Source organism: Crinia signifera, chromosome 6 (genome assembly GCF_055691185.1).
Source record: "Crinia signifera chromosome 6, ASM5569118v1, whole genome shotgun sequence".
In the NCBI taxonomy this organism is placed as follows: Eukaryota; Metazoa; Chordata; class Amphibia; order Anura; family Myobatrachidae; genus Crinia; species Crinia signifera.
Genome location: NC_139222.1, coordinates 176,044,577 through 176,071,563, shown reverse-complemented (window position 1 = coordinate 176,071,563; position 26,987 = coordinate 176,044,577). Strand labels below are relative to the sequence as shown.

The 26,987-nt window shown below is 41.1% G+C and overlaps 1 protein-coding gene across 2 annotated transcripts in view; it reads left to right on the top strand.

The window, feature by feature from the left end:
- The window catches only part of PRKCA (protein kinase C alpha), a 318,854-nt gene that overhangs the window by 122,113 nt on the left and 169,754 nt on the right, over positions 1 to 26,987 (top strand). Inside the window, exon 3 of one of the 2 annotated variants that reach the window (XM_083148198.1) lies at positions 2,024 to 2,106. The exons of the other annotated variant lie outside the window; for it this stretch is intronic. Within the exon in view, the coding sequence (XP_083004324.1) occupies positions 2,024 to 2,106 (83 nt within the window). The remainder of the gene's footprint in view (positions 1 to 2,023; positions 2,107 to 26,987) is intronic. 2 annotated transcript variants of the gene reach the window in all.

Genomic DNA, 26,987 nt, shown 5'->3' with positions numbered 1-26,987 from the left:
CGCCCATATTTTTAACGTGACAATCATTTTAAAGGAAAATCCAGTTTATAACTGCTTGCCACTTTAAAAATACACTCAACCTAGTCAGAATTTCTGATGAATTTGCTACTCGCAAGTTATTACCAAAGCCTCTCAGGGCATTTTATGTTTGTCACTGCAGACAGCCACTAGATGGTGCCCAACAGCGCTATTCATGTGTTACTCCGTTCAGACGCAATTGGCTTCTGATGGGGTGGCGAGCTAAAATTAGCAATAATGTCACCCATTTGATCACTCAAATGGGAATTTTGGTGGCGCACCCATTAGTATAGTAACATTTTTGTTGCTATGCGTGACTAAACCCAACCATGTGTGTTTAAAGTGAAAGGAGATAGGGTGCGATTTAACAATTAAATACCACCCTAGTGGCCAAAAAATAGCTATTTTTTTTTTTTTACTAGAATGTGCGCTAAATATTTCTTCCACTCCTTTACACTACTGAAATATGGCTGAACCGGTCTCCTCACAGTTTCTTACAGCATCGGGAGCCACTCTGTTATATATCAGCAGCCTCCTAAGTAATACTGTTATTTTTTGATACGTGATACACATAGAGTAGGTTTGTTCTACATGGCTGGAGTTATTAACAAGGTCTCACTCCTGGCACACACAATCATCACTTCAACACAACATTATGTAGAATTTCTGCCTGACTGGCTGCCTGTCTCTTGCATTGGGACTTTAAGCAATGCTGTGTCACTTTTATTAATTACAGTGTATTTGGCAGTAACACTACAAGGAGGTGATGATTCACAGACAGAAAGAGGCGTTTTCTTCATTAGACTCCTTTCAATGCCATCTGTCACATATTTTAAGATGATATTTTCTGCCCTGGCAAAAGATATTGTGATAAACGGATCCGTTGTCTGTCTATAAATTGCTGGCTCATGGATAATTTTTGAAGAAAGTTTATAAAATGTCTTGGGCAAGCAGTGCTGCATTTAAGTAAAAAAATATACATATAATATACCGTATGTATAATATGCAAGTCCACAGTTTTTTTTCCCCTTAGTGTTTTTACTGAATCCGCTATTAATGACTTACAATTGCAGTGATGACCATAGCAACTACAGTCGCATGATGCATGAGATTTTGGAACACCTACTGTCCTACATGCACACCCTCTACATTCTACACCAGGGGCCAAATGTAATAGGGTGAGTGTTTTTTAGAAAGTGAGAGATTTTGGGAGAGATTTCCCATGTTTTTTAAAGCAGCAATCAATTACATGGCAAAATCAACCTGGTTTTGCCATGTAATTGATTGCTGCTTTAAAAAACATGGGACAACTCTCCCAAAATCTCTCACTTTCTGAAACTCTCACCCTATTACATTTGGCCCCAAGTCTTTTGTTTACAATTTTTTTTTTTTACTTTTCTTACTGAAATCTTGCTTTTGTAGGCGTCCGTTCAATGGGCCTGATTCAAACCTGAATGCACAGCCTCAAATTCACACAGCCAGTGATCAGTTTAGCCTTTGTCCTACTCCAGTTAACTCCTGCCTTGCGAATGAATGTGTATGGCTGCACATTCTTTCGCATCCGAGCAATTATGTCCAAATCAGAAGCTGCTCACCACCGTTATTCAGCCTCTGTGCGAATTCGCAGCTGTGCGATCAGGCCCAATATCTTAAAACTCTCTTGAAGCACTAGATAAACCGTTTTGGAACATTTGTTAAAGCAGGATTTTGTTGCTCCCTAACTAGCATCCAGATCAGTTTAAAATAATGATTTGCTTGTATCAATCACACCAAGACTGAAGTTGTGTGTCCTGAGTGATTGCCCTTTTCATGAGATGTAATATAATATTAGTGTAGGCAAAGTCTTCTGGCTTTACAAATTTGCTTAATATTTTTTTACATGGTTCGTACATTGCGTTGTTTGGTTTTCATATGGAAAGTAGGACAGATCCTGAATAGATTGTAATACTTTGCAAGCCCTCGACTTGTACATTATCTTCATCTTCTGTTTGTTTTCTGTTTGCAGTTTGCTGTTTTGTGGTCCACAAGCGATGCCATGAGTTTGTTACATTTACCTGCCCTGGGGCAGACAAAGGGCCGGATACAGATGTAAGTACTGTCCAGCTGCTAATGTCATGTTTGTTAAAGGTGTTCTCTCATTTAATGTGTTTGTGTATACACTGCCATATACCAAACTGTTCATATGGGGACTGAAGACTGTAACAATCATAACTAATGCTCTAATTCTGCTTTGATGTCTTCACCGATTTGATCTTGCATACTAGACATATCAAAACAGTCCTGAGTAGCGATGGACAAAGTGTGGCATGCAGGATTTGTCGCATCTGATTAGACCTTCCAGCTTGCTGTGGTTTTACATATGAGATCATGCACTATTATTTTTCAATATTAGAAGCAGTTTCTTATATATTCCCTCTATATTCCCTACCACATGTACATGGACACACATTCACTCTTGGATTATTTTTTGTTGGAAGCCAATTTACTTACTAGTATATTTTTGGAATGTGGGAGGGAACCGGAGTACCCAGAGTAAACCCATGCAAGCACGGGGAGAATATACAATCTCTGCACAGTTAGAGCCATGGTGGTGATCGAACCCATGACCTCAGTGCTGTGAGGCAGTAATGGTAACCATTACACCATCCATGCTGCCCAATCATAAAGATATTAAACAGTTATAATATATTTTTTTTTTACAGGCCAGAGAAATGTAATGTGGATAGATTGATTTACAGAGGGAGTGTACTATTCCATTTGATACACATTTATGTACATAACACAAGTGATGATGTCCAAGCTCTAATTAAAAACAATGACATTGGAATTTATGGTTTCTAGGTATATATTATTTACAGGAGGCCACACAAAATAACATTACACGAGTGTTGTGGCTCTAGCTATAATACTGTATATCCTAAGGTTTTTTTTCCTTTCCTCGGATTAGTTTTACAACTCCTTTTAGTTTCCAGCCCCTACACTGGCTTTCTATTATTATAAAGAAGGGGTTGCCACATGATTGTAAACTACCTTAAAATGTGAAAATATTTGGCTAAAAACATTTCTTTGAAATACCTAATGCAGGTTATTGTTCATTTAACAGCTTATTATTTCAGAAAAGTTTTTAAACAATTTGTTTTCTTGTAAACAAAAATACAAGTATTGTTATTCCCTATTTAACTTGCAGTATTTTAGGCAGGGCCGGTGTAAGGCTTCTCAGCACCCTAGGCGAAACTTCAATCTAGAGCCATGCCACAACCCCACACTGACACCAGTACCCACTTTCCTGCCCCTCAGGTGAAAGTGCAGAGGTGTCGTCTTAGAAGTTCCACAGCCACTGCACAAGGATGTGTTCCTCATTTGCATGCTTAATTTTGTGATAAGCAGACTCTGTGATGGCCTCTCAGATCCTGATGCCCTAGGCAGCTGACTAATGGTAGAGCTAGCCCAGTTTTAGGGTAAAGGAGAGGGAACAAATTTACACAAGGAGCCTCTAGTACAGAAATAATAGGTCCTCTTCTATTGCATCACCAATGAAATGCTTCTACTTGGCTGTTAGGGAAATGTGTGAAAGATTCTGTCTGAGGGGGATAATGCCCTTTGTTACATATGAAGTGATATGTTGATCACCCATTTTTTTTATAATTTAACAAACTCACTAGCTGTTAGCTCCTTACTGACCTTTCAGTTTGAACTATAAAGGTAGGGTTCTAGCGTTGGGAAGTGTGTTAACTAGTGGATACCCCTGTATTTTACCTGCTATATCAGATGTTGTATAATATTAACAAAAATAGTAGTGACCTTGCAATTACATAGTTTTTTGTTATTGTTGGGTGTTATTTTTTTTATTTTTTTTTTACCCTTGACTTTGTTTCTATATCTTTGTCTTCCTTGTCCAGGAAGGTTTTTTGTCCTATGCTTTATTATTATTATTACTACACTTTATATGGGGCCACAGTAAATGAGAACTGGATAGAACATAACATTACAGTATCCAAAGCTTAAACGGAACACAGCTAATAATTGACAGCACAGATCTTATTACACAATAAACCTGGTAAGCAAGGTTAGTGGCAAACATAGGAACCTTCTCCCAATAGCGGCGGCAACACTAGCCGATTAAGAGGAGTGCCAGAAAACGTTCAGTGCATTGGTGAGGGCTGTCTCAGGACGTACAAGAGGGGAGGATAATCCGGCCTTTAGGGGATTGCACTCCAGGTTTGGGGATCTAAAGTTTTTGGAAAATTGACAGATGACATGGGGTGTAAGCAAGTCAATGGCTGTGGCAAGAGGGTGATTCATTCCACCTGGTGAATAGGTTATATTGTGGATGCTATATTAGAACCATTTATTATTTTCTAAGATGTATATTTAACTAGCTATTTTCTACAAGGCTTAGCTTTTTATCAAGCTTATTTTACTTGCTAATGTAATAAGCATTTTATTTTAGAAGTGAAACAATTTTGTGTTATTTTCGGGGCACAAATGAAGTGTTCAAACAAAGAGAAAAAAGTTTTACAATGCTATCCAATCTTATAAATTGCACTGGAATATCCCCAGTTCAACACAATCGGGGGGAAGGCTTGGCTCCTCTCTCCCTGTTCTCTCTCAGGCCTCTGCCTTACCTGTGCTTAGAGCGCCTGTGACTGTGTGTGTGTGTTGATTAACAGGGGTAGTTGCTTTGGGGGTCTTCTGTCTACACTAATATGGCAGGAAGGGCTACCTCCTCTAAGGCTGCACAAAAAGTGTACACTTGCAAGGACTGCAAGCAGCAGTACACGCAGCACATTAAGGGTGTCTCCCTTTGTGGCCCTTGCTATACACGTATACAGACCGCTGCAAGGGTGCAGGTTGCTGTTACTCCTAGTTCCCCTGGGCCTCAGGATACCACCCAGAACTCTGGGGATGTGTTACAGACCCTCCTTTCTAACTTCACAGCTAAAATGGAGGCTTCCAGAAAGGACAGGGAAGTTTTTCACTCTCACCTGTCGCAGCTTGCTACTACTGAGCCACTATGGGCTTCATCCCTTATTCAGTCGGTTGACTCCCTAAAACAGTCTGTATCTTCCTACTCCCAAACTAGACCCTCTTCACCTCCAGTGAAGAGAAGAGCAGTGCCGGCTATAGTCCTAGCAGACGACACTGATAACTGTATCCCCTTAGAGGAGGGGGAATTTCCTCCAGATCTGGCTCAGGATCCTATTGGGGATGACCTTCCAGAAGATGAGGTGCAGGGAGTGGAAGGCCTGATCAGAGAAATCCGGGACACTTTTCAGATTGCTGATACCTCAGCACCACCTCAGGTATCTATTTTTGGTAGGGTTCAAAAACACCCCCTAACCTTCCCAGACTCAGAGGAGTTAGATGACCCTCTTTTAAAAGTCTGGAAATCTCCTGACAGAAAATTTCAAATGTCAAGGAGATTAAAGGTCCTTTACCCCTTCTCAGATAGCTCAAGAGAAAAATGGGAGACCCCTCCCACTCCGGATGTGTCTCTATCCCGCCTATCCAAGAAAACCACACTCCCTATACCTGGGGCAGTGTCCCTAAAAGAATCTCAGGATAGACGCTTGGATAGTTCTCTTAAGAACATTTATTCAAATGTAGGAGTTCTGCTCCGCCCTGCTTTGGCATCTGCTTGGGTAGCCAGAGCAATGGAAAAATGGGCCTCTGACCTTGTCTCTGGTTTAGAACAAAACACTCCGCGGGATGAACTACTTCCCTTGGCAGAGTGCATCAGGGATGCCTCTTCATACATAGGTGAAGCGGCTTCTGATATTTCAGTTTTAGGAGCTAAGGCCTCGGCCTCCGCAGTGGTGGCCAGACGCTCTGTTTGGCTGCGTTCATGGCAGGCCGAACCAGAGATCAAAAAGGCTGTGGAAGGCCTTCCTTTCACGGGTGACATGCTTTTTGGTCCAGATCTAGATAGGCTGATCTCACAGGCAACGGGGGGGAAAGTCGCCTTTCCTTCCTTCTTCTGCTCCGGCTGCAAAAAGGCCATTTGTGTCTCCTACTTTTCGGTCCTTTCGAGGTAACGCAGGGTTTAGAGGTAGGTCCAGGGGAGGTTTCTCATCCTACAGAGGCCGCCGAGGACGTGGTGCTAGAACAGCACAACCCTCAGCCACTTCCTCCCTTAGAGACCAGAAGGCCACTAAAAAAACGGTGGCATGACGGTCTCCCTGCTCACCTGGGGGATCCCGAGGTGGGCGCCAGGCTGTTGTTGTTTGCAGACACTTGGAAGTCCCACTGCAAAGACGCCTGGGTACTCCAGATAGTGACTCAGGGTTACAAACTGGAGTTCACGGCCCCACCTCCAACCTTATTTTTTCCAATAGGCCTTCCATCTTGTGTGGAAACAGCCTCAGCTCTCTGCGGCTCCATCCAGTCTCTCATTCTCTCAAAAGTAATCATCCCGGTTCCACCTCATCAACGGGGAACTGGGTATTACTCAAGCATCTTCGTCGTGCCAAAACCAGACGGCTCCGTCCGTCCTATTCTCAACTTAAAGAACCTAAACGAATTTGTGTTTTATCACAAGTTCAAAATGGAGTCAATTCGTTCAGTAGTAACATCTTTGGAAAAAGGGGAATATCTTCTTTCCCTGGATATAAAAGACGCATACTTACATATCCCCATTTGGGAACCACATCAGAGATTCCTCAGGTTCGCCATCCAAGACAGTCACTACCAGTTCAGAGGTTTACCCTTTGGCCTCTCATCCGCCCCGCGGGTTTTTACAAAGGTGCTGGCCTGTATGGTCACCGCTCTTCGTCTACAGGGCGTGACCATCATACCTTACTTAGACGATCTCCTCTTAAAGTCGCCATGTCAACAGAAGTTAGAGGCAGATGCCCTTCTGACCTGCAATTTCCTAACACAAAACGGGTGGATAGTAAACTTCAGAAAGTCACAACTAAACCCGTCTCAAAGACTTCAGTTCCTAGGTCTGATACTGGACACAGTCCAGGAAAGGGTATTCCTTCCAATGGACAAAATCAGGACCCTTCAGTCGAGAGTACGTCAGATCCTGCTTCTACGCAGAGTCTCTGCACATCTTTGTACTCGCCTGTTGGGGTTGATGGTGGCCTCCTTCGAGGCTCTCCCATACGGCCGCTTCCACTCACGGGAGTTCCAAGGGAATTTGTTATCCCAGTGGTCGGGATCACACCTTCAGATCCACAAGAGAATCACCCTGTCACAAAAAGCCCGCACCTCTCTTCGGTGGTGGCTCCATACCCCGAATCTGTTGCAGGGCCGCAGTTTCAGACCCTGTACGTGGACCATAGTGACGACGGATGCCAGCCTCCGAGGCTGGGGAGCAGTGGCCCTGAACCACAGGTTTCAGGGAAGATGGTCACTCCAAGAATCCAAACTCCCCATAAACATCCTGGAGTTGCGAGCCATCAGACTCACCCTGTTGCAGGGACACGACCTGCTCAGGGGACGTTCAATAAGGATTCAGTCCGACAACATGACAGCAGTGGCCTATGTAAATCGGCAAGGGGGCACAAGGAGCCGTGCCGCCATGAGAGAGGTTCGACCCATTTTAGAATGGGCAGAGGCTCATTCCACAGATTTCTCGGCAGTTTTCATCCCAGGGGTGGAAAATTGGCAGGCGGACTATCTCAGTCGACAAGATTTCCACCCAGGGGAGTGGGCCCTCCATCCGGAGGTGTTTCATCAGATCACCCTCCGGTGGGGGACTCCACAGATAGATCTGATGGCCTCCAGACTGAACCATCAGCTGCCTCTCTATTGCGCCAGGTCACTGGATCCAGCGGCGGTGGCAGTAGACGCCTTGTCCATTCGGTGGCCATACAAACTTGTCTACATTTTCCCTCCGTTTCCTCTTCTGCCAAGAGTCCTCAAAAAGATAAAGAGGGAGGACACAACCGTCATCTTAGTGGCACCGGATTGGCCGAGGAGATCGTGGTACTCCGACCTCAAGCTCCTGTCAGTAGACGCTTGGCGCCTCCCAATGCGTCCAGACCTACTTCAACAAGGACCATTCGGTTACCAAAACTTAGGTCATCTGCATTTAACGGCCTGGCTATTGAGGCCAATCTGCTAAAAAGGAGGGGAATCCCATCTTCGGTTATTCCCACCATGTTAAAGGCCAGGAAGGGGGTCACATCGGCCCACTATCATAGGATATGGCGGGCCTATATCCGTTGGTGTGAGTCCATGAAGTTTCCAAGGGCTGTATTTCATTTGTCCAGACTACTACAATTCCTACAGGTGGGTTTAAACTCCGGTCTCCGGTTGGGCTCGTTAAAGGTACAGGTCTCTGCCCTTTCTATCTTTTTCCATCGAAGGTTAGCCCTTATCCCGGAGGTGCAAACATTCCTAAAAGGAGTACTGAGAATACAACCACCGTTTGTATCACCTACAGAGCCATGGGAACTCCCACTGGTACTGAACTTCCTTAAGTCAGACCTGTTTGAACCTCTTTCCTCGGTAGACATTAAATATCTCACATGGAAGACGGTCATGTTACTGGCTTTAGCTTCGGCGCGCCGAGTATCAGAGCTTGGGGCTCTTTCTTGCCGAGCTCCTTTCTTAATCTTCCACAAAGACAGAGCAGAGCTAAGGACCCGAAAGGATTTTTTGCCAAAGGTAGTTTCGGCATTTCATGTAAATGAACCCATCGTGATTCCAGTCTTATCTGGAGAATCTAAGTTGCTGGATGTAGTTCGGGCCTTACGAATTTATCTGAAACGTACGGCAGATGTACGAAAATCTGATAATCTTTTCATTCTGTATGGAGCCGAAAAGAGAGGATGGCCAGCCTCGAAACAAACGCTGGCCCGCTGGCTTTGCCTGACCATAAAGGAAGCCTATGTGCAGGCTCAAAGACAGGCACCGGCTACCATATCAGCCCACTCCACCAGGTCGGTAAGTACGTCCTGGGCCCTGGCTAGGGGGGTTTCCCTTGCACAAGTGTGTAGGGCGGCCACTTGGGCTGGTACAAATACCTTCGCTCGGTTTTACAGGTTCGACACCTTTGCCACTTCTGAGGCATCTTTTGGAAGGGCGGTGTTGCAGGAATCCCAGGGCTCTCCCACCCGGGAGTAGTGCTTGGGTATTATTCCCACACGTTATGACTGCAGTGTCCCCTGCTGGCCGAGGGAGAAATAAGGAATTTGGTACTCACCGATAATTCCCTTTCTCCAAGGCAGCAGGGGACACTGCACGCCCACCCAGCGCTAGTCTTCCTGCCATACAGAAATTGTACTTACCTTTAACATAAAGGGTGAACATGCAATTGTATGTTTGTTAAAAGTTCTTCTTTTTCTATGTTTCTATATGTACAAGTGTGTCTGTTGATACATATTTGCTGTTTTTTCAATGTGTGTTGGCCTAATCTCTGTTTTCTCTGAGTGACAGTATCCTCCTCCTGTCGGTTGCTTGCCCTATCATCTCCTCTCGCGGACACAGTTTTTTAAGACTGAGGTCTGGGGGGGGATAGAAGGGGGGAGGAGCCAGCCACATTCAAATTTTCTTAAAGTGCCGACTCCTCCAGTACACCATGCTATCCCACACGTTATGACTGCAGTGTCCCCTGCTGCCTTGGAGAAAGGGAATTATCGGTGAGTACCAAATTCCTTATTTCAGGAACCTCGTGCCAATAGTAAAGGCCGGGCATGTGTCTCAGGGAGTAGCAGGGAGTTTCAGACACACAGGTTTTTTTTTTTTTGCCAGAATATCCAAAATACCATCTGTGTGTCATAAACCTCATAGAATGGAACAAATGAGCTGAAGCCTTTGCTGCATTGACTTACTTGTGGTTGGCAGGGCTGCTTGTGTGGGAGCTGGAAAATAAAAAAATATGAATTTCTGTAGGGTGAGAGCCAAGAGGTTGATTTGCCAGCCAGGGAGATGATCTATTGGGGAAAGGAAAAGCTCTTCTAATTAAGAAGCAGCCTTTACAACACTCACGCCTTAGGCGTAAGTGGCAGCTCTCTATCTCATAAGGGATAGTGCTTTATGATGTCCCATGACTGTGTGCTAATTGAGTCTACACTAGTGCATATTTCATTTTACTAAGACAATTAAGTAGTTATGTGAACATTCTTGCATAAATACTGTATACTAAAATAACAATTATCCCTGTTTGCACACCTAGTATATTTCCCCTTTTAAATACTGTGATTCCTCTTGAATCAGTGTTTCTCGTTGATCTTCCTTCTTGTTGTCCAGTGGATCTGACTGGCTCAGTGGTTGGAGCTGACCACCAATTACTGAGACATCAGATATTATTCACCCAGCCTTTATTATGCTGAACATATATGGCCTGTGCTTTCACTGTAGCGAATCATTGTTTTATCCAGTCACACACCACAAGTACTTGTAAATGCACCAATTACACCATGCAGAATCAGGAATCTGTGTGTGAAAACTTAATGTGGAGAATACAATGCCAACATTTCTTCTTATCAGACTTTTTCACCAACTGCCAAGCAGAAACCAAGGAATTTGCTAAATATTGGTCCTTGGGTCTGAAAGGATCTTTAGGGAGTGCCTCTCCCCTGTGTCTGCTTTCTGTGGAAATCAATGATGCCATCCAGGTGGAAATAGACCCGGTCTATGCCAGCCTTGACTACAGGTTGTTTTTCCTTTTCGTGAGGAAAAGAGACACGATTACAACAATCTGTCTCGATTACAATGTTTTTTGGTGCCAGATGAATAGGTGCATTTCTGAACTTTAATATACAGTATAACTGAGACATACTTGTTACAATAAGATTGATTTATATTCTTATGATTTGTTATTTAACCTTCACATGCATTAAAGGTTTGATCTGACATAGCTGAACAACACTTGCAAAGCATGCGCAAGGGGAAAGGTAAACATGTGTAGGAAGCCCTACACATGTGTGTAGGGCTTCCTAGCTGTGCTACTGTAGGCCGGGCAGCTCTGCGCTCAGCACACATTGCTGACAGCCCACACACAGCGCGAGTGGTCAGCTCTCTGTGCTGAGCTAGCTGACTGCGCCAGTGTTCTCCGGTGAGAGAACACTGGCGTTACCGATATTGATGGACACTGCTCATCAATCTCTGCACATCGACGCGCGCAGATGTGCATTGCTGTCACTATAGCCCCTCCACACACACGGAGCTAAGCAAAGTCACTTAGAAAATGCCTTCATATTGGCATGTGTGTAGGCCCTATTATACTTAAATCTAGCAATACAGCACATGTTCTTCTAATTTACATTAAGATCAAAATGTTTCCGCCAAAAACACTTCTATTGACCTATGTGTAATTTGAGTGGTTTATTAGCATGTACTGCAGATGGTGTTAGGCAGTGGAAGTATGCCTAGGTCTTGAGTAATCCAATAGTGTAGTGGTTCTCAAACTCGGTCCTCAGGACCCCACCTAGTTCACATTTTCCAGGTAACCCGGCAGGTGCACAGGTGCGCTCATTACTCATTGAAACATTTTAAAAGATCCACAGTTGAATTTAATTATTTCACATTTAGACATGCAAAACATGCACTGTGTAGGGTCCTGAGGGGTGAGTTTGAGAACCTGTACATTAATGCATACCTCTGGTTGAAGTGGTACAGTAATATGTCCTGGAACTGATGTAGTCTGGCAGTGTACATTATCCTGGTTTTTTAGACTGCTCAAGTAATACATACAGATATGGGGTAGGAGTGGTTTAGTGTTGTTGCTGTGAATGGTGTAGTTTGGTATTATACATAGTCCTGTTGTTGGATTAGTCTGGTAATTGTTTTATACATTAATATGCACAATCCTGGCATTAGAGTGGTCCAATAATCTCATTTTGGGGATTTTCATAATTTGGTTATCTGCATTTCTCAATATGGGGTTGGAGTAATATAGTAAAGCAGTAATATGCTTGTTTTGGGATTGGAGTAATACATTAACATGTTCCACTAGTGCTGTGTAACTCAGGGATGTAACCAATGTTTGGATTGGACGCATTGTAATGTGTCCTGTGAATGGAGCTTTCTAGCAGTGTGCACTGTGCTAGCATTAGAGTGGTCTACTAATGTGTCCTAGTTGTGCTGTAGTTTTTTAATGTGCACAATCATGAGATTCATTTATCCAGTAATATGTCCTGGGTACTGTGTAGTCTGACAGTGTACTCTGATTGGGATGCGGTAATTTGGTCTACAGCATGATGGTAGACAGTCATTAGGTCAACACCCTTAGGTCGACATGGTTCTAGGTCGGCATGGTTCTAGGTCGACAGGTTGCTAGTTTGACAGGTCGTTAGTTTGACAATGTCTAGGTCGATATGGGGTTTTTCACTGGGTTTTTTTAGCCGACGTGCTGCCGACAGGTGGTATTTCATTCCCTACCATCCACTAGGGCGTGGTGAGAGAATAAAATAGTGTGACGAGCGTAGCGAGGCACCGTGCCTGACACATCGCGAGCGCTGCGGTGCATTTTAAACTGTGTCTATGTCGACTGTGTTGACATTCAGGTCAAAAACCAGTGAAAAGCCCCTTCACTGTCGACCTAGACATTGTCGAACTAATGACCTATAACCATGTCTACCTTTTCCCATGTCGACCTTTTACCATATCGACCTAATGTTGTCGACCTAATGATCGTCGAACATCATGCTGTAGACCAAATGATCCCAACCCCTCTGATTGGCACAGTAATGTGTCCTGGTTACTGTGTAGTCTGACAGTGTACTCTGAGTGGCCCAGTACTGTGTCTTTTTAATGCTGTAGTCCAGTAATGTGCACAGTCCCACGATTAAAGTGGTCTGGTAATATTATCATATGATGTCATTATTATTATTATTATAAAAAACATGTCCTGCAGATGTGTTCTTCCATCTGACCTCTGCAGAAAACCTATGATAGGATTTCCTTAATGTCAGCATTAATGACTTATTAAAACGATTATAAGCACAAGTTTATTGCTTGGGGATTTCCAACTTTTTCTCATTCCTTAAATGTGACAATTATTTGTTTCCTCAAACATCCCGTTCATCCTGCAGCTGTTTTGTTCTGCCGTGGGTGTTGAGAAAGCTCTCAGAATAATCCAGTTAGATGAATTAAGTAGGAAGTTTGAGAAATCTCTCCTGCTGAAGACGTCACACATGTATAGAAAGTACAAAAAGAAAATAACTGATCCATTGTGTTTTTTGTATTTGAAGAAGCTGTTTTGTGGGATTTTATATTGTACATGTCGAACATGTTGGATGTATACGATCAGAGATATACCAGCAGTTGTGGTTTTTTAATTACCGCACATTTTTTTATCCTTTGAAATTGGACACTGTTTTACATACACATTCAACATTTAGCCATAATATTAAAATCACCTGCCTAATTTTGTGTAGGCCTCCAAAACAGCTCTGACCCATCGAGGAATGTTTTTCACAAGACCTCTAAAGGTATTCTGAGGTATCTGGCACCAAGATATTACAAGCCAATTGTTTAATACACGTAAATTGCGAGGTGAGGCCTCTGTGGCTCTGACTTATTTTTCCAGAAGATCCTGCAGATGCTTGATTGGTTTGATCTATTAAATTTGTAGGCCAAGTCAACACCTTGAACTATTTATCATGTTCCTAAAACCATTTTTTACCATTTTTGCAGTATAGCTGGGTTCAATATCCTGTTGAAAGTGGCCACTGCCATCAGGGAATACTTTTGCCAAGAAGGAGCATACTTTGACACAAACCACATGCCTAAACATTGCTGCAGACAAAGTAACATCCACGTAAATGCCAGGACAAAAGTTTTCCTGGTAGATCTTTTGCTTCGTAAAATAGTGCATCCTAGTGTCATCTCTACCCCAGGTAAATGAGACACACACAAACACACAGCTTTCCACATGATGTAAAAAAAAAATGGGTGATCATCAAGATAGACCACCTTTGTTCCATTGGTTCATAATCCAGTTTGGATGCTTACTTTCATAGTATGCACTTTTGGGTGCATCATGGGCACTCTCAATGGTCTACAGCTGCAATGCCTGTGTGTTCTGACACCTTTCTATCATAAGCAGAATTTCTATTAAATTTTTGCTACATTGGGGGAAATTTACTAAAGGAAATTTGTAAAAAATAGGTGTATTTGTATCCAGAAATACACTTATTTTTGACATTTACTATGCCGAAAATACGGCAATTCGTATTGATAGCACATCAAGACTAATACGAATTGCCGTATTTTCGGGATAGTAAATGTCAAAAATAAGTGTATTTCTGGATACAAATACACCTATTTTTTTTTACAAATTTCCTTTAGTAAATTTCCCCCACTATCTCTTCTGTGGGATTGGACCACACAGACAGATCTTTGCTTTCCACATGCATCAATGAGATTTTGTCATTTCACTAGTACAGTAGTCCTTCCTTGGATGACTTTTGACTGTTACTTACCACTGTATACCAGTAACACCCCACAAGACCTGCCATTTTGTAGGTACTTGAACCAGAGTTTATCCATCACAATTTGGCAGATCGTTATTCTTGCTAACTTATTCATGCGACTAACATATTAGCTTCAAGTACTCTGTTAACTTGTTGCCTAGAACATACCAACCTATGAGAGGTGCCAGTGTAAGGAATTAGTTTGTTATTCACATTACCTGTTGTGGATTTAATGTTATGGCTGATCGGTGTATTTGTGGTAACCCCTAACACCCTGCTATGAACCTTGATTTCTACCCTGAGCTAGATCATTGCATCTTTATATGATTGGTTATAAGGAATACCACTTTTGCGCTAATTAATTGAAGAGGCAAGTGGATTAAGGTGATACACGTATAGTACGTTTAATAGAAACCGATATTTACAAAGCTAAATTATTAGAGCTTAAAAATGACCTCTAATTCCATTGTCTATCCATTTATATGAATCAATCTTTTCCTAACAAACTGGTATAGCCTGTCTGATTGTTGCAGCTCTCTGCGTTATTCTATGAACCGTATTTTGTTTCTTTTCTCCAAAGACCTCTCCGTAATGCCTACACAGAAGGGTTTCTTGCACTTAGGACACTAGCTGGAATATATTTTATTGCAATGTGTATTTAAAGTATTTGGTAATCCGGAAACATATATACATTTGTATATAATTCTAGTGTTTTTGGAATAGGTTTCTTTTTTTGTTTGTTCTGTAGTTTACTTGCAGTACTGTAAAGGTTAAAAAAATATGCAGTTTTGGCAAGAGTAGCTGTTTCTGAAGCTTTTGTTCTAGTGTTGTTCACTTCTTACATGGTGTATGCCTTCGGCACAGTTACTTATAAATTATTAATTAAAAATGTAAACAGCAGTGCGAAGCGAAGGAAAGCGTGCTTGGTTCACAGTTGGTAGTTTGACAAATTGTGGGTAATGGAGAGAAATAGTAGTGAGCCAAGATGCATCCAGCATTGACGTCTGTACAACATACCCCTCAGAGTGATACATTCTCTGACCATTGTGTATCTTGTGTTTCAGCTCTTCCATGGAATTTTATAAATGTTAAATATGAAAAGGAGACTTTTGCTGTAGCGCCATTGTATTTAATTGCAGAGGGTTAATGTGCTTGCTGATTAATCGCGTGGTGTTTTAACAGGTTGCACATGTGTAGTTAATGGCTTAGCTTCAGTTTTTTATTCATGGAAAGTTGTTTTGTGCGGTTGGATACATGTTTCATTCCTCCAGATCAGCGCCAAGAGCTGTTGTCCAATTTCTTTGAGCAGAAGACGGGCATGATTCAAAAATGTATTGCAGGATGAAGGTGGTGTATGGAGAGCAATCTCGCATGGTGCACCATATTCGGGTGGTATCAGTGTTATGAGGCGGGATGTGAAAGCATCAAGGACTTGTCAAGGCCTGGGCAGGCTCACATTGTAATCTATTATCCCACGATATCGGCTGTGGAGGATCTCATTGTCAGATTCGATAAGCAAAGGAACTGTGCATGATCCACAACATGCTCGGTTATGGCAAAGTTAGTGCACAAAATCTATCACGCATTCGACTGTGCAAAACAATTTTCCATGAATGAAGAAACTGAGCTGAATCCATTCACTACACAACTGGAAAAAAAAGCCATGCCATCTATCAGCAAATACATTAACCCACTGCAATTCGATACAATGCTGCTACAGCAAAAGTCTCATTTTCAGTTGGGCACACCTTTAGAAGAGACACGATCACTGATCCCTGTGGTGTTCCAATTAGGACAGGTATCCAACTTGAAAATGCACCGTTTACCACCACTCTTTTCTCTAACCTGCAGCCAGTTTCTTACCCAGCTACAAATTTTTACCCTTAGACCTAAATTCTCCATTTTGTTGATCAACCCCTTATGTGGCAAACCAATGCTGATCTCTACTGATTATACTATGCCCCTCTAAATAATTAAGGAAACCATCCCTTAAAATTCCCTCAAATAATTTCTCCACAATTGATAAGATCAAAGGTCTAAAATTTGCAGGGTCATCTTTTCACTTTTGTGAATATTGGTACTATTAACGCTATTCTTCAGTCATTTGGCAGCATACCATATGAAAATGATTTGTAAAAAATGTAATACAGAGGATTTACTAACTCCTTCCTCAGTTCCTTTAGAACCCTGGAATGAATCCCATTTGGGCCAACTTTTACTTTATCCTCAGTAATACTATTTCCGTTGGTTAAAGGGCCTATGTTTTCTTTTCTTATTCTTTTTCTATTTATGTATTTTAAAAAACTTTGGGATTTGTTTTGCTTTCAGTGGCTATTAACTTTTCATTTTACCTTGTTCGCTGCTTTAATATGCCTTTTACAAAATGTATTTAATTCTTTGCCTCCTCATCCCGGTTTGCCTTGTATATTTTTAAATGCTCTACTCTTTTATTGTTTTTCTTCTCTAACTTTTTTTTTTTTCAACCGTGATGTTTGTTCTGTTGATATAACTCTCATTTCCCTTTGGGATTAGTTCATTTGTTAGCGTATACAGCAACTTTTTGAAAGTTTCCCACATTTCCTTTGTGGTTTTCTTTAGAGCATCCCACTTTATTTATTTGAAAGAGTCCCTAAACAATTTGAAATTAGCTTTCCTAAAATTATTTATTTAAGATGGTCCCTTATATTGTTGTTTACAGAAGCTAATTTCCAGGAAAACCATGTTGTGCTAGTAGTCTTAGGAGGTGGAAATGGAGAAGCATAAAATAGAAGGTAGAAGCTGATTGTTGTGGTCAACTTCTTCATACATTCACTCTTTAGCAGGCTTGATACATCTCCCCCTATTCTCTAATACCCCTTTTAGACAGTACTCTCAACCTAGGTTATTGCTGGTTCATTATGTCACCAACCCGGGTTGAGGTGCGGTGTGAAAGTGCCACCCCGGTTTGAGCAACCCAGGATTTCAACCCAGGTCACCAAATGTATTTTTAGATTTTTGTATAATGTCTGAAGGCAAATATATTGTGTAGTCTACCGTCAAATTTCTGATTGGCTTATATGTTCAATTACAGTGTAAAATTGACTTGTGTTGCTTTGTCCATGGGCAAATACAGTTTGTTGTCTTGCTTTAAAAGACGCATCAGAAACCACGCTTAGTTGACTGTAAAAGCAGTGTCGCTCCTGGCATGAACCTGTATCCTAATACCGGCTGCTACCTGGCATTTGCGGTGTGAAAGGGACGGGTATGAGTTGGGTTGAACTGCATTGTATAAGATTTAACAGTTCTTTCATAAAAATCACCAAATATTTATGTATCATTTATGAAGGCAAATATTTATGTATCATTTATGAAGGCAAATATATTGTGTCTACCGTCAAATTTCTGATTGGCTGATATTTTCAGCAATTACATTGTAAAATTGAATTGTGTTGCTTCGTCCGTGGGTGAAATACAGTTTGCTGTCTTGCCTTAAAAGACATGGCTACGTCTTTCATGCATTGACATACCTCCCTATATTGAAACATAAAATTTAATTAATCAGGGAGCAGGTTTATCCTTGTGGAGGCATATATTGCAGCATCTGGAAATATTCATATTCACAATTTGGTTATTAAAGTATTTACAGCACCATTTTGTTCCAGGATGAAAGACTGATGAGCTTTACTGTATGTCATAAAATTAAGTTTTCAGATGATTACCCTTTCTATGGCACTGACCAATTATGTATCTGTGACTCTACAGGGAACACATGTAAACACACGGATAATAAGTACCTATTTAGAATAGAACCCCAGTCAGTGTTTACCACTGTGCCACCATGCTGCTAACAGAAAATACTAGTCAATCACTTTGCAGCTACAGCCATCTTGTGACAAATGTTACATTTTATTAGTGTATGTATAGCAAGGTGCCTATTCTTACAAATTTGAGAAACAAAGCTGCCTCACCATATGTTTGCATATAGGGGATGATTCTAAACTGCACATATAGAAGCTGTAGTTGTGGGCAGCCACGGAAGTCAGATTTACAATCTTGAGATAAAATCTGTAGGGATAATGCAGGGATGTTTGTGTCTGGAAGCAGAAATTCGTGCTGCTCATTGAGGTTGCTACAGCTTTTGCAGCGATGTATACTAGTATCTGCACATGCACCCATATCATGCTACATGCTAGAGATCCATCAGAAACCGGCTTTGCTTCCCCATATTCATGACTTGCATACACATAGAGCCTTAGATACGTGTATACAACACTCCCATAATCCTCCCACAAGACAGGGTGTGTTTGTGCTTAACCATTGTTGCTGCCCCAAAAAGATAAACAGATCTATTAGAATTCCATAAATGTACAACTGCCCATACATTGTATGCAAAAAAATTTGCTGTATTCCCTCTGGGCATTCGTAGAGGCACAGTTTAAAATTCCATTATGATCCATGGAATTTCGATGTGCACTTCTGCATAGGAATTGGGTAGAGAGTCTGTGTGGGTGTGTTTGTGTTAGTACAGTTGCTTCCACTAAGAGCACCCATGGACAGTCAGAGCAAGTTTAATATCCAATGGTTGACCGATGTGTCCATGATGTAGCCAGTGGGGAATCTCATTAGGACGCCCATTGGATGCAGCCAAAGCCCTGGAGAGCGGGGCAATAATATGTGTCTACAGGCAACACTGGAGAATGGTTGAGGTTCCTTGCAAGTTTTGGACTGCAAATTATGTTGGGGATTTGGTCAGGAATAATGGTGTCTTCAATGCTGAGAAATACAGGCAGGGATTTATCCATCATGCAATACCATCAGGGAGGCATTTGATTGGCAAATTTATTCTGTAGCAGGACAACAACACCAAACATAAAGCCAATGTCTTTAAGAACTAACGTTGGCGTAAAAGAGGAAAAGGAGTCCTGGAAGTGATGATATGACTTCCACATTTTCCATCTCAAAATCATTGTGTCTGTCTGGGATTACATGAAGTTATATGAGCCTAGATGTTTGGAACAACCTCCCTGCCGAGTTCTTTCAAAACCTGTGTACAAGTGTACCTAGAATAATGTATGCTCTTTTTGAAGGCGAAGGGTTGGCACACCAAATATTGGTTTGATTTATATTTATCTTCTGTTCATTCACTTTGCATTTTAATTGATAAAAATAAACTATAATCACTAGTATTTTTAAAAGCATTCTTATTTTGGAGCATTTTTTTTTACGCACATTTGAAAAAATGTTTGCACAGTATTGTATGTAAAAACACGACATAAAATGCACGATTTGTTTCAGAATTGCTTGGCCTACAAATTCACAGCTAAGTGAATGGGTCTGAATTGTGCCAATTGTCTCCGGCTAATTGTGTCCCTAGATGTGATTTTTTTGAGTGAAGTAATGTAAGGCACTGGTTGTGCTGTCCCTGCTCTGTGTTTCCTGGTTTTGGTGTTGGCTATTGCTGAGGAAATTAACATCAGGTCATCAGTCTAAGACCATCGTTTTGGTTTTCTGACTTTGTTGACTGGTTTGTTGGCACATCCATCCAGATGGGGCAGCAGTATAACTGTAACGGGTGGGTAGACAGGATTGAGTGTGGTTTGATGTGATTTTGTGCTCCCTGGATGGTATCTGCCTACAATGCATGTTGTTAGTTTATTGTGCATTGTTGGATTGCTTCCTTTCTGGCCATACTGTCTTTGTCATTATATGTATTTAGTATTAGTAAGTAATCCATTCAACAGATTTTAATAAAGCTACACACATTCAACTCTGTATTATTATGGTTATTACAATTGTCATTATTTTACTAATAATGTACCTAGCTTAAGAGAGATAACAGAATTGGCACAAAATTAACACAAAACTAATACTGGTTTTATGTGGGTTTTTTTTTCTGTGTGGATGTTTTATTATCTTTTAGATGTAAGTACATCTTGTACGTCACAGTATAAATAGTTTTCGTCCATTAATGATCCAGCCCAAATACTGTAGTTACATTATTATAATTGTAGTGTGAAGATAACATCATAATCACTTGCCTCACACGTAATCTACCATTTCCTCAAATACAAGTTATTACATTGATTAAAGCGGCAGAGGTTCACACTGGGACAGGCGTGCAACAGATGTGTAATGTTTTAGTAATTAAGAGATGCTCTGGTAATACGGGATATTCTTCTCACAGGTTTTCAGAGCCTTTGCCTGGTATGGAGCTTTTGGTAATAATTTGTTAAAGGTTTATCCACCAGGCATGTTCTTTGATTAAAAGCCATAATGTATGACTTATTTGTGCCTTTTCATAATATGTACACCATTTATGTAATCCTAGAACTATTTTTTTAAATCTTGTTTTTTTTTTTTTTTTTTTTACATTTAGAAAAGTTGAATGTTGAATTCTATTGTATATTAATTAATACGTTCTTCTGGTATTGAACAATATTATATATGAAATGAAACTACAGTATATTTGTGACCTTAATAATTTGTCTGATATAGCATGCTGTTAAACACTTGCATTGACATACAGTATTTTGTGGAGCTACATGGATGGCCACACTTTATGGGTGGGCAGTAAACAGAAGGATTTTGTATGTACCACTGGCTCACTGTTTCTGGTTTCCTTTGCTGTCCATCCGCCTTGGGACAAGTAATAGCACTACATTTCCTTCCCTTCTCTTAGAGGTTAGCAGGAAAATAAACTACTAAAGTAATTATTATAATTATTATTAACAGTGTCTTATATAGCGCATACATATTATGCAGCGCTTTACAGAGACTATTTGAACATTCACATCAGTCCCTGCCACAGTGGAGCTTACAATCTATGTTCCCTACCACATGTGTATACACACGCACGCGCGCGCGCACACACATACACACAGACATTCTGGGGTTATTTTTTTTGTTGGAAGCCAATTAACCTACCAGTATATTTTTGGATTGTGGGTGGAAACCGGAGTACCCGGAGGAACCCCACCCAAGTACGGGGAGAATATACGAACTCTGCACAGTTAGGGCCATGGTGGGAATCGAACCAATGACCTCAGTGCCATGAGGCAGTAATGCTAACCATTACACTGTTCGTACTGCCCATAATGTGCATAATCATAGATCGTAGTTGCACGTTGTGCTGGATAGAATTCACAAGTTTGGGGTTAATGTATTAATCTGTTCATTTGTACAGTAGCATGTTCTGCTGTAATTAATAATTATAATGCTTTATATCCTACTGGAAAACAACACTTGATAAATAGCTCTTTTTGACAAAGTGGCTTTGTCATTGTTAGGGCTGCGGGATGTGATTTTACTTGATTGTGAATGAGAGAATATATTTATTTGATTACTTACTGTATTAAACAGTCTTATGAAATCTAATTGTGGTGTATACGTTTTTAGAATATTGTATTTCTTCTCTAATTTAATCTTTATTTCACTGAGATGTTTCTATGAGAATTGAGAAATGTAAATTCAAAGTAAAGCGGGGTATAAACTAATAACATTCCTGGCAGTGGTGTAAGTTCGTCCCAGTTGGCCGGATGCAAGAAAAAAACTTGCTGCCCTGCACAATAGATAGATATAGAGATAGATATAGATACAGATAGATATAGATAAATATGTGATAGATAGGCAGATAGATAGAATACAGCAATCACTCAAGCAGCACTCACATCCAGGCAACTGAACTCCTCCCAGCATACCATGCTTGGCCAGAAACTAAATTGAAGAGTGATTATTGATCTCTTCGCCCTTCATATTTGTATTTAAGGATGCCAGCGTCACAGGTACCACAAGGGTTATGTTTGCGGTTAGAGTAAGGCTGTGGGAGGGCAGGTTAGGGGAAAAGTTATAGTAAGGCTGTGGGAGGGCAGGTTAGGGGAAAGGTTATGGTAAGGCTGTGGGAGGGCAGGTTAGGGGAAAGGTTATGGTAAGTTTGAGGGAGGACAGGTTAGGGGAAAGGTTAGGGCAGGGATAGCCAACTCCAGTCCTCGAGAGCTACCAACAGTTAACATTTTGCAGGTCTCCTCACAGAATCACAATTCACTACCTATCTGTACCTGTGGATCTTTTGTAATTTGGCAGTGAGTACAGAGTGCACCTGCTAGGTGGTCTGGAAAACATGAACTGTTGGTAGCTCTTGAGGACTGGAGTAGGCTACCCCTGGGTTAGGGTAAGTCTATGCTAGTGGGGGCTGTTTTTAGGGTAGAGGCTAGAATAAGGCTGCAGGAGGAGAGGGTAGTGTTAGGGTAGAGATTAGAGTAAGGCTTTGGGAGGGAGGTAATTGTTAAGGAAGAGGTTAGGGTAAGGTAAGGCTGCAAGAGCAGTATCTAGGCATAAGGGAGAGGTGAGATCAATAATTCCCAAACTGTGTGCCGCGGAACCCAGGGGTACCTTGGGACACTTGCAAGGGTGCCCTGGGTTGGTGCTCCAGAACCAATTCAAATTATTTATGGTCCATGAAATAGGCAAATTCTTGTGTATTCTAGTCATAACCTATATCGACAAACAGAAGCTGATCTTTTCCCACTTAACATATCTGACCTACAAACACAATTAATTTAATATTATATCTTTTTTTTAATTTTCTCAATAAGAAACTTTTGGCCTAGTACTGCTGTGAAGAAAATTCTGATACTCTAGGGCAGGCATGTCCAAACTGTGGCCCCCCAGCTGTTGGGAAACGAAACATCCCAGCATGCCTTGCCATAGTTTTAGCATTCCCTAATAGCAAAACTGTTGCAAGGCATGATGGAACTTGTAGTTTCACAACAGCTGGAGGGCCATATTCATAGCAAATCAGGCATGCGGCGATGGCGTTTGTTCTTATACCAAAATCATATATATGAAAGAAAAGAAGAACAATGCAATGTCTAGTACGTCTATAATTCAGATCATACTCGGGGGGGGGGGGGGGGGGGGGGTGTTATATAGTGAGCCCAGAAAGATGCGTACCCTCACTCACATAAAGAGAAGTGAGAACCTGTGTGTAAAGGTATCTTTGATCCGGGTCACTTGGTGATGTTAGTAACAGTCCCCGCCACCAGATGGTATTAGAAGGACGTACCGTACTCACATAACATACACTTGGATAACTCCTATAATGGTATCTTTAGAGTCACAAACTCAGCCTCCATGGACCATAACTTTCACTCCATGGGCATAGACAATTTCAAAATTCTTGGATATCATCCTCCAGCCGTGGGTCCAGAAACAACAAACATCAAACGATTGATGTTTGTTGTTTCTGGACCCATGGCTGGAGGATGATAAACAAGATTTTTTTTACACATTCATGGTGAATACATTTTGTTATGAGTGTGTGAGCTTTCTTCCCCTCTAGCTGCTTACTCTATCTCTGACTTTAGTCCTTTATGTCTGAGTGCATGTTGGTGTCAAACTGCTCTTATTCCACCTTGACCATTTACACAGTGACCATTTCTAATGACCAACATTCATATACTATTTCCTCAGACCGTTGTATAAATCACAAATTGTGTGTTAATGTACTCCCGTAAAATTTGAATGATCAATATGCAAATTTGAGAAATAGGTAGTCTGTATAATTGTTGAAACAAATTTATTGTACACTCACACACACTCACGTTTTATTTGCACTGTAAATGATTAACATTTACAAACAGCTTAAAATAGACAATTTTTCATTTGTATCTCATTTTGACTCTTGATTCCCCCCCCCCCCCCCCCCCCCCCCCCCCTTCCATAAGATCTATTACACGTGCCATTGTAGTCGGATTTGGTGTAACTGCAGATAATCAGTTCCAGGCATGGCAATGCTGTTTACTTGCATTAGTGTATACTGACAGCTTTATGAAGGCTGAAAATCCTTTACAAAGTACTCCAAAATCCCCTGGGCATGAGAATTGTAACTGGGTCAAAGCTTCTATTTGAATACAGGCAAACTGCAGTTTTACCCTCTTAAAAAAAAAAAAAATTCCCATAGACTGAAATATTCAACAATACTGGGCTCACATTCTAAGAAAACATCAGGCTCCAGGCACTGTTTGTGCTGCCGCAACTGTTATCTGGGTTTTACTAAACTGAACAGTTTAGACATGGCTTGAGTAACTATGGAATGGAGCTGTAGGGCTGGCATCTTGTTAAGTGAGACAGAGGACGTATCATAGCTCCCGGCATAGATCCTACATCACACACTCGGTCATATAGACATCTGACATTGGTCTGTCCCAAAGAATCTGTCCCATGTCTTGGGTGATTTGTGGTGGAAATGCAGCTTCCTGTATGACTCTCTGTACTTCTGTGAGGCCTGATAATCAAAGCGTTGCTTGTTGTGTCTCGACAGCCAGGTTAACATCTCATAATATAGTAACATAGTAATTAAGGCTGAAAAAAGACGTTAGTCCATCAATTTCAAACTATCTAACTTGTAACTACTGACTTGAATAAGTCATATCTATAGGATTCCCTTAGCGGCCAAAAATGCATCCAGTATCGATTTAAATTCATTAACAGTAGTTACTGTAATCACCCGCCCGCGTGTCCTAAGTAGAGGCCTGTTAGGGAATAAATCATCTCCCAGTTCCATATGATTCCCAATCCTGTATTTGAACATACTAATCATGTCGCCTCTCAACCTCCGTTTCTCCAGTGAAAACATATTCAGCCTTTGTATTCTAGTGATTCAAGACCTTTTACTAGCTTAGTCGCCCTTCTCTGTACCTGTTCCAATTCATTTATGTCCTTTTTAAGGTGCGGTGCCCAGAAATGAACACAATATTCCAAGTTTGGTCTCACCAATGCCTTGTAAAGAGGCAATATCACATTGGCATCTCTTGAATCCATACCCCTTTTAATGCAAGCCAGGGTCAGGTTTGCTTTTGCTGCTACACTTGAGCAGTGTGCACTATTACCCATTTTTTCATCTATGGTGACCCCTAAGTCCTTCTCTACAACAGATTTTCCTATAATAACTCCATTTAGCCTACAAGTAGCTTGTTCATTTTGGTTCCCATAATGAATTACTTTACATTTTTCAACGTTAAACTGCATTTTCCACCTTTCCACCCACGTTTCCAGTTTGTTTAAGTCACTTTGTAGTGTATCCACATCCTTTCCTGAGTTAATTTCCTTACTCAATTTTGTGTCATTTGCAAACATTGCATTTTTACTCACTTCCGATATCATTAATGAATATTTTAAATAAGGTGGGTCTCAATATTGAACCTTGCGGGACTCCACTTTGGACCTTACCCCAGCTTGAATGTATGCCATTTACCACCACTCTCTGTCCCCGATTGTGAAACCAGTTTTTAATCCAATTACAAATTTTATCTTCTAACCCTAAATGACCTAGTTTCATTAATAACCTCTTATGAGGCACCGTATCAAAAGCTTATCGGAATCAAGCAGTATTACATCAACAGATTTTCCTAAGTCCAGCCCCCTACTGACTTCCCCATAGAAGCTAATTTAATTAGTCTGACATGATCTATTTTTGACGAACCCATGTTGAGCCTTATCACTTTTTCCTGTTCTAAGAAATTGGATACTTGCTCTTATTATTCCCACTAATATTTTTCCCACAATGGATGTAAGGCTGACCGGCCTATAATTTTCAGGGTTAGTGTTGCTACCTGTCTTCCATATTGGTACTACGTTAACTATGCGCCAGTCCGTTGGTACCATCCCTGAGTTTATTGAATCCTTTAATATCTGATATAATGGTGTCTAGATTTGTCAAAAACTAAATAATAATTTCTCACATTTAATTATTGAATAGCTAGTCAACCAGGTGGATAGCACTGTATATTAATCTCAAGGTTGCCAATGTTGGTGAAAAAAATTCAGGTCCATTTTGTGTGAAAGATAAACATAAGCATCTTTGCACTGAGCATTTTATACAGGCCTGGGTGCACTTCAATCTATACTGTAGCTATATTCATGAAGCACAGCTGCTATTTTGTTACTTTTTTTAAACTAAATGGTAATTGGCCAATAATCAATGTTATAATTGAAATTCAGCTTATAAAAATGACATTTCCATTAACAGAAATTTAGGTTGGGGACATCAATGATCGGCAACATCCTATGGTAAAAATCCACCACTCACCGATCACTATTATTTTTAGGACATAGGGGGGTATTCAATCCAGGGTCACGACTGTCGATCTGTCCCGACAGCCGTGACCCTGTCCTGTTTTCGTTTTTTTCGACCGCAGATCGCCAGGTGCGATTCAATGTCCCACTTTGTGATCGGCGAAAAGGGGGCGTGTGCGTAAACGGCTGTGGATTGTCGATATTCGGCCGCGATCGTGACAATTCACTGCCGAAATCCACAAAACGGACCAACTTCTGCTTTTAAAGTCGGGCCCATTCTGTCGATCTGCCTCTTCAATGCTGTCAGGAAAGGCAGCATTGAATAGGCGTTCACCGCTATTTCCTCCATCGTAAATAGTGGCCCAGATTGATAACCCCCATAATCTGCAAAACAAGTATTTCCTTCATGTTGTTTTTTTTTTTTTTAATTGCTCAATTCAGGCATCCGCAAAGTGTGGGTTTGCCCCATGTATGGGCCACATAACTTGTATTTATACGTAGAAATGTGCCAATTTTGATCCATTGTTCATTCTAGTTATAAGACCACAA